The sequence below is a fragment of the Erpetoichthys calabaricus genome, chromosome 5, assembly GCF_900747795.2.
Source record: "Erpetoichthys calabaricus chromosome 5, fErpCal1.3, whole genome shotgun sequence".
NCBI classification, from domain to species: domain Eukaryota; kingdom Metazoa; phylum Chordata; class Cladistia; order Polypteriformes; family Polypteridae; genus Erpetoichthys; species Erpetoichthys calabaricus.
Genome location: NC_041398.2, coordinates 201,157,413 through 201,171,294, shown reverse-complemented (window position 1 = coordinate 201,171,294; position 13,882 = coordinate 201,157,413). Strand labels below are relative to the sequence as shown.

Here is a 13,882-nt window from a genome sequence, read left to right as displayed (position 1 = left end):
ATGTAAATAACTGTCACCAGCGGGGACTCAAGAAGGGCTTTTGCATAATACAGTAGTTGTTTTTTTTCGTTTTTATTTGTTAAATATATACCTTATTATCTTTTTGCATCTTTAATATTTATTGATTCATTTAGCTGTTTATCAGTGTCTCTGCATGTGAGTGTGTGTGTGCCAGGTCAAGGCTGGGTGTGTTTCTGCGGTCCCCCTTAAAAAAATAAGCAATTTACCATCATCAGACATTGTAAATTTTAGCATCCTTGCAACTGCTACAAGTTTGGCAAACACTGATATTTGAAGTAATAGCATGATTAACTTTCATTACTGATTATTAAAGAAGAACACGGTTATTAAAAGACCATTTTCATTGAGTTACAGTAACAGGCAGATTTTGAATTTAATGTTCTTTTGAAGACAGCATGCCATCTTAGTCAACTGAAAATACAAGTTAAATCATGATATCCCAGCCATGACAAATGACAGTTGTGATAGATTTATTTTGGTGTTTCTCCAAAGAGTGGAAGAGGATATTCTTCCAAAAATACAGGGGATCACCTGAAAAAATGTTTATTCCAAACTTAATTTCCAGCAGTAGTCTTCATAATTACATTGCTGCCCTTCCATGAATGTTACTGCTGTTCAACCCTAGTTTTATTTTTGAGGACCTGACATGGGCAGAGAGGTCCATAGAGTTGCTCCTTGGGTTTTGTGGATATTCTGTAAATGTTTTCCTCATACTTGGTGTGTAATCTGTGTTTATGTAGAGAAATGATAATTTAAAAATAATTACTTTTTTTCTTTTTAGTTTGTAGACTATTTTACAGTAGACTGCTGGATTTCAAACCTCTCCAGCCTGAAATGCAATTCGACATTCTTCCTTATGTCATCTGTGGTTTCCTTAGCTCATGGTGGTGTATTACACTAATCTGTATGAGAAAAATCTAAGTTTTAGTTAATCTTTCCTAACATATAAAAGGAGTTTTAAAACTTTGTATTGACCCTCTGCACTAAATCATTTTTATTATCTGATTGTAATCACTCAAATACAAGAATATTGATTTTGTAAGTCAGCGTGGATAAAGGCATCTGCCAAATAAAGACTCAAAATTATAAGAGCTATTAAGCCTTCTAAGTTCCCCTTTTTATACATGATCTAATTTTTATTCACCAGTCTATTTTTTGTTACAATGTGACGATGCGGGTTTCACTCCATGCTCCCATCTTCCTTCTGGGAGCTCTTGAACCCGACACCGTCGGTAATGTCACAGATGAGCTAGGCAGTGAGGCACAACAATGAAGCAAGGGGATGGTGCAAAAAGTGCAAAGTGCTTTTATTTAAAACCAACAAAATAAAACAAGTGTTCAAATAAACAGTGCAGTGTCTCAAAAATCTTTAAATAAATAATCCAAAAAGTGAACTGGTGAAGGTTAAAATCCAATAAATAGAAAAAATCCTTTTTAAAACGAGGTTAAAACAATGGATGGAAGCTGTCCCTTTAAAAACAAATCAGCCCAATGCCTTTCTTCTACTGGTGACTGGAGACTCCCCTGCTTCTCCCATCCAGGCAATGCACCAGGGGAGTCACCCTAGCTGCAGCTGACCTGCTTTGCCTGCTGGTCTGGAGGCTTCCCGATCCCTAGCTTCGGTTCTGCTCTCCCCAGACCGAGACTTGGGTTCCCCAGTGACCAGAACGCTCACGCTGGAGAATCCACCTCCCAAGCATCCCGACTCCTGCTGTCATCCGCAACAAGCCATCCTTCTTCCAGTCACTCCTGCTCTTCAACTACACGCTCAGCAGGACCGACCACTACCAACTGCCCTAGGTGTCGGCCAAACACCCTGCTAGGGCTCACTGCTCAGCTGCCTTCTTCGCTCACTCACACACCGGCTTTCTCCTGCCTGTTTCCAGCCACCTTCTTCTCTTCTCTTCTCCTAACCTCCTTCACTTTTTTCTTTTCTTTTTTTTTCCTTTCTTTGACCTATCCGCCTTGTGCTTCTATTCATTATGGGGACGTGGATCAGATGTGGCAATTAGCAGCTCCTGGCACCAATTACGGATGCGGATGACTCCTCACCTGTGCACTTAAGTGAGGACCATCTGCATCACACATCACCCAGGAATCGCTCTTACCACATTACCACGCCCCCTTGCTAAGCCGCGAGTGCGGCGATTAATTATTTAAAAAGTGGCCTTGTTGACTTGAGCTGTGGACCCGCTACACCACATACAAGCGGTAATTAGTTTAAATAATGCAAAGAATTTGTAGATATAAAAACTTAAGCTTAGAAAAGAAAAGATCAATGATTTTTAACCCATTTACACCTAGAAGGACTCTAACATACTGTACTTTCCACAGAATCATAACTTGTTAAGCCAAAGCAAATGTAGCACATCCTGCTTGCTAAAAATTTCAATTCCTTCCTTCTTCACAGCTGTCAAACATGCTGATGATAGCAACTCCCCACATACTGTATATGACACCCCCATAAATTAACGGTCTAGAATATGGACAAAAAAGAAACAGTAACAGAACATGTCTTTTTTATGGAGAATGCCTTACCTTTTTCCTTGAATCTTTTTGCCTTTCCCGAAAATCCTCAAGTCTTTTTGCTTCTTCCCTTAGGCTCTGAGCCAAATGAGCATGAGCCTGACCAATATTTTCAATTTCTGAAGAAAAATCCATTCAAATATTTAAAACCATATTACCATCAGAAGTTGTCATTACACTACATATCATATATGCCTATTTCACATTTTTGCTTAAACAAATACAACATATTTCAAATATGAATAAAGTAAAAAAGACAGAAAACAAATTTCATGATGATCACCTAGTAACAGGAAGGTGACATACAGGCTATTGTTTATGGCTTTACAGAATCATTGACTCATGTAGAGTCTACACTTTCTCCCCGTGTCTGTGTGGGCTTCCTCTAGGTACTCTGCTTTCTAAAGACACAAATTTCAGATTTATAGTATTGTATGTTGTATTGTCGGGATAGAATGGCACCTCAGCACCCTGTAATGATAAAAATATTTGATGAATGATTGCCAAGTTGCCTTGTGGGGTCTGTGTGTTCTACATATTCTCCAGAAACTCTACACTTCCTACTACACTTCCTACTACACAACACATATTTGATAAATTCAGAAAAGGAAAACAGGCCATTCAATATAACAAACAATGATTACGAAAGCTCATCAATCCTATTCAACTTATTTCTACAAAATTCTATCCAGTCAAGTTTTGAAAGTCCCTAACAATTTTCTGTCTACCACACTCCTTGTTAACTTATTCCATAGGTCTGTGGTTCTCTGTGTAAAAACAAATTTTCTAACACTTGTACATAATTTATTGTTAACCTCCTTAGCGTTATATTTTTTCTCGAAAAAACACAAAAAGCATTACTTTGGCTTGAAAAATTGCATATTTATTAAATCTGATCTTTCTGCTGTAAAACGTGAAAAACACTAAAAGTACAAAGTCAGAAGTGTAGAAAGTACATTAATGATGCAAATAATAATAATGAATAATAATGATAATAAATATAGCAATGCTAATATTGTATATACTGTCAAAATGTGTCATTTGTGTGGTATGTCTTGAAGCACGGTAAAATACACAATCCAACATCACAGTCAGAACAATAGCAGCATGATTCCAGACTGATCAGCTTTTGAACAGTACACTACACATGTGCCATTAGACATGAGCATCACTTTCAGATTCACCGGAATCACTTTTGATTTCACCATTTGCTTCAATTTCACTGCCTGAAAACAGACCGACTTCGTCATCACTGCTCATATCACCGTCAAGAGTGCGCAACACCTGGGCTGCTGAAAAACATTTCTTACGAGATGCCATTATGAGGCTAGGAGAAGACGAGTCTGCACCTTTGCCTGGGTAACACTCGGGCCTGTCACTTATGAAAGACACGCCTGTATCGTTTCCCAAGTAACGCTTGGTACTAATGTTGTTGCCACTTTTACAGCCTGAGTAATCCTCGAGTCTAACGCTTACGTGATGTGTCTATACCAGAGGTCTCCAACTCCAGTCCGGGAGAGCTACTGTGGCTGCTGGTTTTCATTCTAACCCTTTTCTTAATTAGTGACCATATTTTGCTGCTAATTAACTCTTTGCCTTAAGTTTAATTGATGCACAACTTAAGACTCAGGCCCCTTAATTATTTCTTTTTTCCTTAATTACCAACCAAACAATATTAAGACACAAAATGTACCAGCACATAAACAACAACCTGCGTCCATCAGACAATAACTGAAAAAGAGGAAAGGTGAAGGCCTCAGTAATGTTGATCTGCTCGGGTCCACAAAACATTTTGACAGCGCTCTTAAAAAAGAAAATCAACAGTTTTGGAAATGTCTTCCATGGCAGAATGAGCACCATGGAATTAAATAATGGGTTTAATTAGCAACGAGAATTGGCTTCAAATTAAGAAACTGGTTGGAGTTTGAGGCCACAGCTTAGCTGGTCATCTGTTGGCTCACTTCATTTCAAATTTATGTTTAGGTGCCGTTTAAGGAAAAAAGAATCAATTCAGTGGTCAGAGTCTCAAGAAAAGTCAATTAAAGTAAAGGAAAATAGTTAATTAGCAGCAAAAACTGGTCACTAATTAAGAAAAGAGTTAGAATGAAAACTTGCAGCCACAGTAGCTCTCCAGGACTGGAGTTGGAGACCCCTGGTCTATACAGTTGCCCGAGTGATACTCAGGACTAACGCTAAGGATGTTAATCATTTTTCGTTGGTGCCCCGTGTTCATGTTGAAGAACTCCTTTTAAAGTAACAGCTAGGATCCTCCATTACTATTTCTGTTGTGATTTTACCACACTATGGAAGAGAAACCAAAAATAAACACAAATTTAAAAATCAAAGAGAAGAATTTTAAAATGAATGAAACCAAAACATTCAAAACAAGGAATAACACAATTAAAATATTTAAAGTTCAAAGCACAACATTTAAAAATACAGAAAAACAAAACTCAAAAACATAAATACTAGGAAATGGACTAAAGAAAAAAACAGACAAATACTGTAACTAATTAAACAAGAAAGCCAAACAATACAATAATTAACTAAGTAACTCAAAAAACAGAATCAAAAATTCAGAAACATAAAATCCAAAAAAAAAATGTCCAAGAAAGCTAACAAACTTACAAAGTGCATAAAGAAGGATACAAGCAGAGTTTCATAAACTAAGTAATGCCAATACAATGATGTAGTGGCTTACTGAGATATTTGTGGTGTAGCCTCAGCTCCTAAAGACTGTTACCTGATCAACGGTTGCAGCTGCTTTTAAAAAGGTAAGGCATTAACAAATCCGACAAAATACCAAAGGGAATTAACAGAACTATTTGTTTGTCTGTGTGTCTGTTCCGGTTGCTGTATCTCTGTAATTCCAATAGATGGCACATCACAAACATTAATACTGATTTTAGGACTTCCATACCAAATGGCATACAACAGAGACCTATGGATTGCACGGTGCACTGCAAACATTAATGCTGAGGTCTACCTTGACTACTTACTACTTCCTTTCACCCTGTACTTCCTTTTGAATCAGGTAGCGCAATTAGTGAACAAGTTAGACAAAAGAAAGGAAACAAAACACAAAGAAAATAAAAAGAAAACCCCAGCACTACGCCCATGTGGAATAATGACAGTTCCCTTAATAATTCTGAAGACGTTAATCATGTCACTTAATTTCTAGTCACTTAAACTGAAAAGCATTAGCTCCTTTACTGTTTTCTGGTAGTTTATACCTTGGAAATTCTGGACTTTCTCTACCACTGCAAATTGTTTTGTAATATGGAGTCCCAAATTTTGCAAGAATTTAAGAAGAGGCCTCACACATGAATTATATCATTATATAAGCTTATTGGTAAAAATGACACTGCAGTATATTAGCCCTATGAATATGCAGAGTGGCTGGCAGTTTAAGTCATGCTATTTGCAAGGCTGGTAACAGGGACCAGCAAGCTATGGCGGTTAAAAAGCTGCAGAGTAGCAAGCAGGGCTGTGGAGTCAGAGTTGGGGGGATTATTAGGTTACTGGAGTCACAGTCAGCGTAATGTGTAACTTTAATGTGTTAAAATTTCCAACTTCACATATACTGATTTGATTAAACTATTTTTTCTACTAAACTTTTGATAAAAATATAGCACTTTTTAAATTTTTTTAAGTTTACATGCTACAACATTTAAACACGAACTTTAACAGGTTAGAGTGCTAAAAAGTGGCCTGATGATTTACGCAAACAGTGATGAAGTGCCTTGTATCTTGTGTGTTGTGTACTTTCAATCAATACAGTAAATATGTTAGTCTAATTACAAATTGAGACGTTAGGGACAGAGTTGGTGGTACCAGGAATTAAAGGGTCGGAGTTGGAAGTGCAATAAATCAAGGAGTCGGAGTCAGAGTTGGAGTTGAAGGTTTTGTGTACCGACAACTCAGCCTTGGAAGCAAGGCTATAGAGGTAGGAGAGATCCAGTCATAAATGCTGAAAGTTAATGGTTTTAGCAAAGTGGGGTGATAGTTCCAATTTTTAACAATGTAATGAGACAAAACAAATATTTCACTCCACAAATACATTATTCTTCTGAAAAAGGGTTTACATAGGCACTGATTTAAGAGGCAGTAAATTATTTTATAAAGAAAGTGTGTTTGTGAGGGGGAAAAGGGCTAAATGTTATAGGACATAGTGGCCTCATCTCTTTCTCTACTAGCATGGCAAGATTTTTATTTCAATTATCTGGCTTCAGAGATTAAAACTGTGACAGGACACTTAACATCAACCATCTACTCAACCAAAATGAAATTGCTTTGGTAATGAAATGGTGACCTCTGCTCTGGGAATGCTAAAATATGTCTGTGCACCTGATAAAAGAATATTAATTGTATATTTTTCTTGCTAGTATCTCAAAGACTGTTAGGCACCTATTTATGCCCAGATCAGAAAGACAGAAACCATAACTCAGCTTTGGATGCCTTAATGAAGTTGTTTGCCTGCCTATGGAAAAGTCATCCCTGATAAAGGAACACTGGAATCATCAAGTAGAAGGGTCCTTTCATCTAATTGGCCGGCCCAGCACTGACTCAGCTGTGGAATGGCCAGCAGGGGAAAGCGGCTTGTTCCCTGAAGTCTGCAGAAATCAGAACGAATCTGAATCCTCATATGTGATATAATCTATGCTTGCATTTTGCCTTTTAGTTTGTACTAATACTACTGTGCTATTGCATTGTATTCCTCAGGTGACAATGGTAGATTGGTCATCTAGGTCCGTGAAGAGGATTATTTGTGTTCTGTTTTGTGAGTTGTATTTACCTCATTTTTTGACGCCCATTGTACACCCAACCCACCTGGAAAGGGGTCTCTCTCTGAAATGCCTTTCCCAAGATTTCCTACATTTTTTTCACTACAAGAGCTTTTTTTTTGGGGTGTTTTTTCTTGTCTACTTTGGGAGTCAAGGCAGGGGATGCTGTCAAAAACAGGGCCTGTTAAGGCCCACTGTGGCACTCACTGTGTAATTTTTGGGCTATACAAAAACTAAATTGTTCTTGTTGATAATGAACAAATCTATGCAGCAATTATCACCAAATCTCTGGAGCTCAATGGGCATAAACATCTCCACTTAGAAGAGAATGCAGGGCAATGGTAAGCCTGCTCAATAGTTCTATTTTATAGTGTATTCTGTGAAATATCACCAAATATAGTCATTTCTGTATTTCCTCAACAAATGTTAACAAAAATTAAGCAAACTGTAATTGAATCATTCATTTTATTTTTACTTGTAACTTAGAGGAATGATCCATTTTAACTTTTGTTTTTACATTCCAGTGTTTTTTAGGAATGTAGGGGTTGTCATCAAAGCGACACAAATAACAGTTGAATGCTTTAAGATTCTCTTTTCTAGAGGGTAAGATGTAAAAAGGTTCAAGGAGGTGGAGAAAGGAAAAAACTCTGTAGATTTTCTAGCAACCCATCTTCATCATTTCTTCTTAATTTTTATTGTTCAACCCATTATTTCACACGTGCGAGTAGGAGGACTTTGTATGGATCAAGTGAAGGTAATTCCACAACAGGCCAGAGGGTGGTGGGGTGCGCTAAAACCTTCTTCTGTTGTCTCTGCAGACCAGAAATGGGGAAACTTGTCTGATTCAACTCTGAAGACATCACTTCTGGTTCTGGCGCCCAGATGAGCATCACTTCCGGGTCCATTACGTCACTTCCTCTTTTGGCATTTAAAGCTGCCTTTTTTCCAAGAACCCTTAGTCTTGTTTTGGACTCCATCAAGGACATCTGTCTTGAATTTTTGATGTTTTTGATGATTTTAAAACCATTGCAGCCAGGGAAATTATAAGGGTGGCTGCCCCAAAAATTTTTTTAAGTGTGTTGAGTCTGATCATTTCACTCCATAAATTGTAAACATACAGAATATTGCAATTTCCTATCCTGTTTTTAATTATAGTTATGTACAGTGGTATAAATTCAAAGAAAGGTGTGTTATTCGTTGTTGATCGTATTCAAGTTATTATTTGAAGTTACATAGTATTGTGTGATATCTATATGACCTATCAAAGCAGAAAAACATCAAAATGCCAGAAATGAAAATAATGACTAATTCCTGACCTGGATACTCAAAATATAAAGGAGATCACGCATTTAAAAATGTATTTATGAATATTCATTCAGACTTTAAAAATGTAGCTTAATACTAAAATAACCAGTTTATTACATGCATAGGAAATTACAAAAATGGATTTTCCAGAAGTTGGTTTGCATGTGAAAATGAATGTTGACCAACAGCACAACATTGGCAATTGGGTCTTGCTAGTAACAAAGAATTACAGTGTCATAAATGTGCTCAAGAACCTGTAACACACGAAAGGTACTCACGTTGTTTGAAGACATCCAAGGCTCTCTTCATTGTGCTGTTAAATAAAAGGAAAAATTAGCTTACTGATTACAAAAATGCACTTCTTTCATCCATCCATCAGAGTCCAGAACTGCCATATATAGATAAAGTTTAAAGTAACAAGTACAGTAGATAAGGCACATTTTCAACTCATCTTTCTCTGGTTTGGATAGATAGATAGATAGATAGATAGATAGATAGATAGATAGATAGATAGATAGATAGATAGATAGATAGATAGATAGATAGATAGATAGATAGATAGATAGATAGATAGATAGATAGATAGATAGATAGATAGATAGATAGATGTTGAGACATCTTATCTATTATGTAAAGCAATGTGTTTGATGAATTGAATTGTCTCCTTGGTCAAATTTCTCATGTTCTGAAGTTCTTCAAAGGATCTTAAATTTTATATCAGCGTGTGCTCCTAACCTCTATCTCTCTCTCTCTGTGCAAGCGACCATCTTAAATATAATGGCCTCCATGTTAGAGGTCACAGGGAATTTGATAACATCCCTAGCAACTATGTTGAGTTATAGCAACCAGACACACATTATGGCATTGATCATGCAATCAAGCAAGCAAAACAGCATCCCCACAGGAAAAAATAAACAAAAGGGCAATGTATTCTAAATAGTAAAATTAAAAATGTTCCAAAAGCAAATCAAAAAGAAGCAGACCATTATCTTATGCATTCTGGACAACTTGGTTTCACTTTTTAAAATAATCTTTCTCATTCCACCATTCTATCACAGTTTTGTTGAACTGACATTTGCTGAGACCAGTTTCAGTTTTATCAAGCAGCTTAGCGAGCGGTTAAGACCCACAAACTGATTGTGACCATCAAACTTGTTAATACCCAGAAGTAAGATCAGATAAGACTCCTGTTGTCATAGCAGACAATGTCTGCTAGTAAACATCAGTTTTCTAGTGTCTTGTCACAAGTCATCATTAAATTGCTAATACAAGAAAAATGCCCAAAAATAAAGTGAGCTTTGCAAACTGCACAGAAAATTCTACACATGGCCATGGAACATGAATAGACACGTTGAGACTAATTTACCAAATGGCAGTAGGCGTATATATAATTATTGAGACAAGCAACTTAATCAAGAATGACCCTATTAATGAGTTCCATTAGGTAACTGAGATTGTGGAACTGTTAACAGATAAGAAACAGGAAGTACAGAACATGAATGCACCAAACCTCAGATCACTCCTGGTCAATGGTTAAGCATGGGATACCTGTGTCACAGCCTCCTTATTTCCCTGATCTTATACCAGTTATGAAAAGAGTCTGAAATGCATTATTTGAGAACAACAAGGTCAAAAATTAAGTGAGAGTCAAATCCAGAAAATGAAATGTGCAGGCTAATAAGCAAAATCAGTAGCCTTAAGACAAAGTCAAAAACTTAAGCTCTGAAAAGTCTTTCAATAATACAAACTTTGTATACAATAATACAAACAATCCACAGTCTTAGACATTGTAATCACTGTGATACTGGCATTATATTATTGCATGTGTAAAGGATAGTCAGGAATCTTCCAAGGCCATGGTGCTAGCAACCAACCAAGCAAATGGAGACGCCTAAAGAAAAGTAAACTGTGCTATGGTAAACACCAAAATGTAGCAAAAAACAAAAGCGCTTTTGTTAAAAACAAATTCTAGAAAGGAGATAAAATCTGAATCTACATACTCCAGCATCCTAAAGAATACCTTCAAAACCTAACAGAAAATATGAGGAGAAATATATTTCTGAATTTAAACATATCATAACACCTTAAGTATGTCACAGACTTCAATCAACTCTTCAAAACTAATTCATACCCACAATCCTCCTGCAACACTTTTAATTTTAAGTTATTGCTTCAATTTACACAAAAACACATATTTAATATAATTATAAGAACAATTTTGATGTAATGTAAATTACTGTTAAAGATGAAGCAAGGCAATTAAAATTTTTTTTTTCCCTTCTTGAACATAATCTGGATCTAATATCAGATTCTACACATCCATGCACCCATACCCTACTATAACCTCAATGGCTGATCTGATGCTATGAACCAATTTCAATACTACTTTTTATATTTCACTGTTACTTTGTCATGGTAGGGTCCTACAGTGACCCTACGTGGACCTTAGCAGAATTCCTCACATCCCACCCTCGTTGCCAACTGAATTGCTGTGGACTCATAGTGAACTGGCGATGGTCAGTCGAGAACCCACCACATGTGGCTCAGAAGAAATCTTCTTGCAGTGTGAGCCAATAGGAGAACTCAACATAACCCGTTTACTGAACACTGTGAGCAGAGTGGTTCCTGGTGATGACAGCTGAGTTCTTGCTCTCTCTCTCTCTGCCATTTTCAATCTTGAGAAGACCATCTCTCTCGGCAGCTATACTCCGAGAGGCCATGTTGTCTATTTCTGGAACACCATTTAAAGGCCATACCAGACCAGGTAGAACTTGAGGCGAAGACAGCAAGCTACTTGGCAGCTATTATCCGGTTGTATTATTTTTACCAACAGTCATAGCTATTCTGGTATGTTATCTATAAAGCATACATAAATGTGTAAGTTTTTCTCCTGCCTGTGCTGATGTCACCAGGAAGTGCTCTGTTCACAGTGTTCAGAAACGGTCTCAGCATGGCTGACTAAAGAAGTTCTTCTTTTGGCTCATGTTGCTTCTGAGCTGGACATTGTGGGTTCGCAGTTGACCACTGGAAGTTCACCATTGTTTAAATTTCTTGAAGTGAAATGCTTCACCGTGTAAGTCCATGGCAATACAACTATACAAATAGTAAAGATTCAGCTGCAGTTTTAATAGGGTTTAACTGATCACAACAGGCTTTATTAGATGGTCTTAACAATGCATCTAGCAACCAGGTTTAAGTACCACATAAAAATAGCTCTCATACTGTCTTACTTCAGCTCAGTTTGACCACAGACTTTCCTTGACAAGTTAATCAGCTCCTTTCCATATTTTTCTTCAATGGTAGCTCTGTTTGAAAAGAGAAGAAAAAAGAATTAAAAAAGCAAACACAAACGACATTTATCTATATTGGTTTGTAAAATCCTTATACAGCATGCAATTTTATATTTTAAAAACAGAAAATACCGTAAATGTTTATTACAATTCCACACCTTTAATAAAAAGAGGATTACTTAATTTTTGAAATAGCAAATCTACAAATATAGTTTCTTCTGTTAGAATGTAATAGAAAGCATTTTTCATGGAAATAGATAAAAATAAAACAAAAAGGAAATAAGTGCTATGTAAAGACTGTAGAATAAACGGCAAGGGAAGTCTCTGCATACAGCATGTTAAAAGGAACAATGAAGAGGATCAGTAAAACAGAAGGCTCGTTCTCATCCTATACCCAGCAGTATTACTTCAACACTGTATTGTTCTTGAAGGGAATACAGCATGGTCTATAAATACTGACAACAACAATTTAGTTTAATTTTACCCAATTTTATTAAGTTTAATTTTACCCCACTTTATCACCAGTGAGTTTTTACAGCTCTTCTTGGGCAATTCCCAATTTCCCAATCACCTCAGCTGGATTTCTCAATGTAGAAAAACAGCAGATCTACCATGAAGTCCTCCAATATAGTAGAGTTCCTCACCATATCACAGATGTTAGAGGGTGGGAGCAGCACGTTGCCACACCCACCATACAACAAACCACCTCAAGAACCCAAATTAGGACCTGGGCACAGCACAGCACCTCAGCAGCACACTAGTTCAAATGGAATGGAACAGTGTGAGGTTTTTGACAGTAGCTGGAGTGCCATTCCAGCCACCAACCCCCAGGTTTTCCCTGAAAGTTGGGGGGCCTGCTCATAGGGCTGGATGCAGATTAGCATAATACCCAGTTTGGAGCAATTGCAAGTTAAGGGCCTTGCTCAAGGGCATTTACAGGATTCGAACTGGCAGCCTTCTGATTGCTGGCACGGATCCCTAGCCTCAGAGCCACCACTCCTACCTACAGATGTTACAACATTATGATTTTTTTGTGCAGTAGCCTATTTAGTGTTATGTTTACCTCTGGAACAAAATGTTGAATTTTGATTAACAAAAAAAAAATGTTATTACATGTAACAGAAACATGTAAATTAAATATAGTAAGGAGGGTATGTCTAGTGTCCACTACTGCACTTCACACAATAAACATGCCCCATGTGTTACTGTAGGCTACCACAGCACAAGGCTTAGTGACTTCCACATTTCCCCTGACATGAATGACAGTTGCTGCACTGTGAACAGTGCTTAGGGGGCTGACAACTTTCTTGCCTTTCTACTTGAACACCATAATTTTGCCTTTGCCAGGCATACTTAAAACACGCGGAACTTTCAGACAACCGAATTGAGCAGGCGTATCAAGCCAGTTCAGTCATACAATGCCATATTCATCGGTTTTAATCAATTTCAACATCTCATGACCAAATCAAATTGTCATCGCTATTCTCTTAATTCAACTAATGGCTCAGTTTCAGTTTGCTCCAAAATTTGCTTTATAGTTCTCATTTACACACCATTGTGTTTTGGTTGAAGACTTTTCCCCATTCATGAATATTGATGAGTTACCTTAGAGTGGCAAATCACTTAGAAATATTCATGATTGTTTGCAGCATAATGTTATTTTATTCGCTAGATCGCAGCAGAATACTGTCCAAAATTTACTTGGGCATAACAATGTACATCTGATTATCACACGTCTCTCCAGGGGCCTCATGTATAACGCCGTGCGTAGAACTCACACTATAACATGGCGTAAGCACAAAAGCGGGAATGTGCATACGCAAAGAAAAATCCAGATGCAGGAATCTATACGTACGCAAACTTCCATGTTCTTCTGCTACATAAATCCCGATCAGCGTGAAAAGTAACGCACGTGCACGCGCTTTCTGTCCCGCCCCAACTCCTCCCAGAATTACG

General features: G+C 37.3%; 1 protein-coding gene across 1 annotated transcript in view; it reads right to left on the bottom strand.

Moving 5' to 3' along the window:
* pstpip2 (proline-serine-threonine phosphatase interacting protein 2) overlaps positions 1-13,882 on the bottom strand; it is a 151,409-nt gene that overhangs the window by 46,392 nt on the left and 91,135 nt on the right. Inside the window, exons 3-5 of the mRNA XM_028791184.2 lie at positions 11,867-11,941; positions 8,915-8,949; positions 2,560-2,666 (exon numbers count right to left, since the gene is read on the bottom strand). Coding sequence (XP_028647017.1) covers positions 2,560-2,666; positions 8,915-8,949; positions 11,867-11,941 — 217 coding nt within the window. The remainder of the gene's footprint in view (positions 1-2,559; positions 2,667-8,914; positions 8,950-11,866; positions 11,942-13,882) is intronic.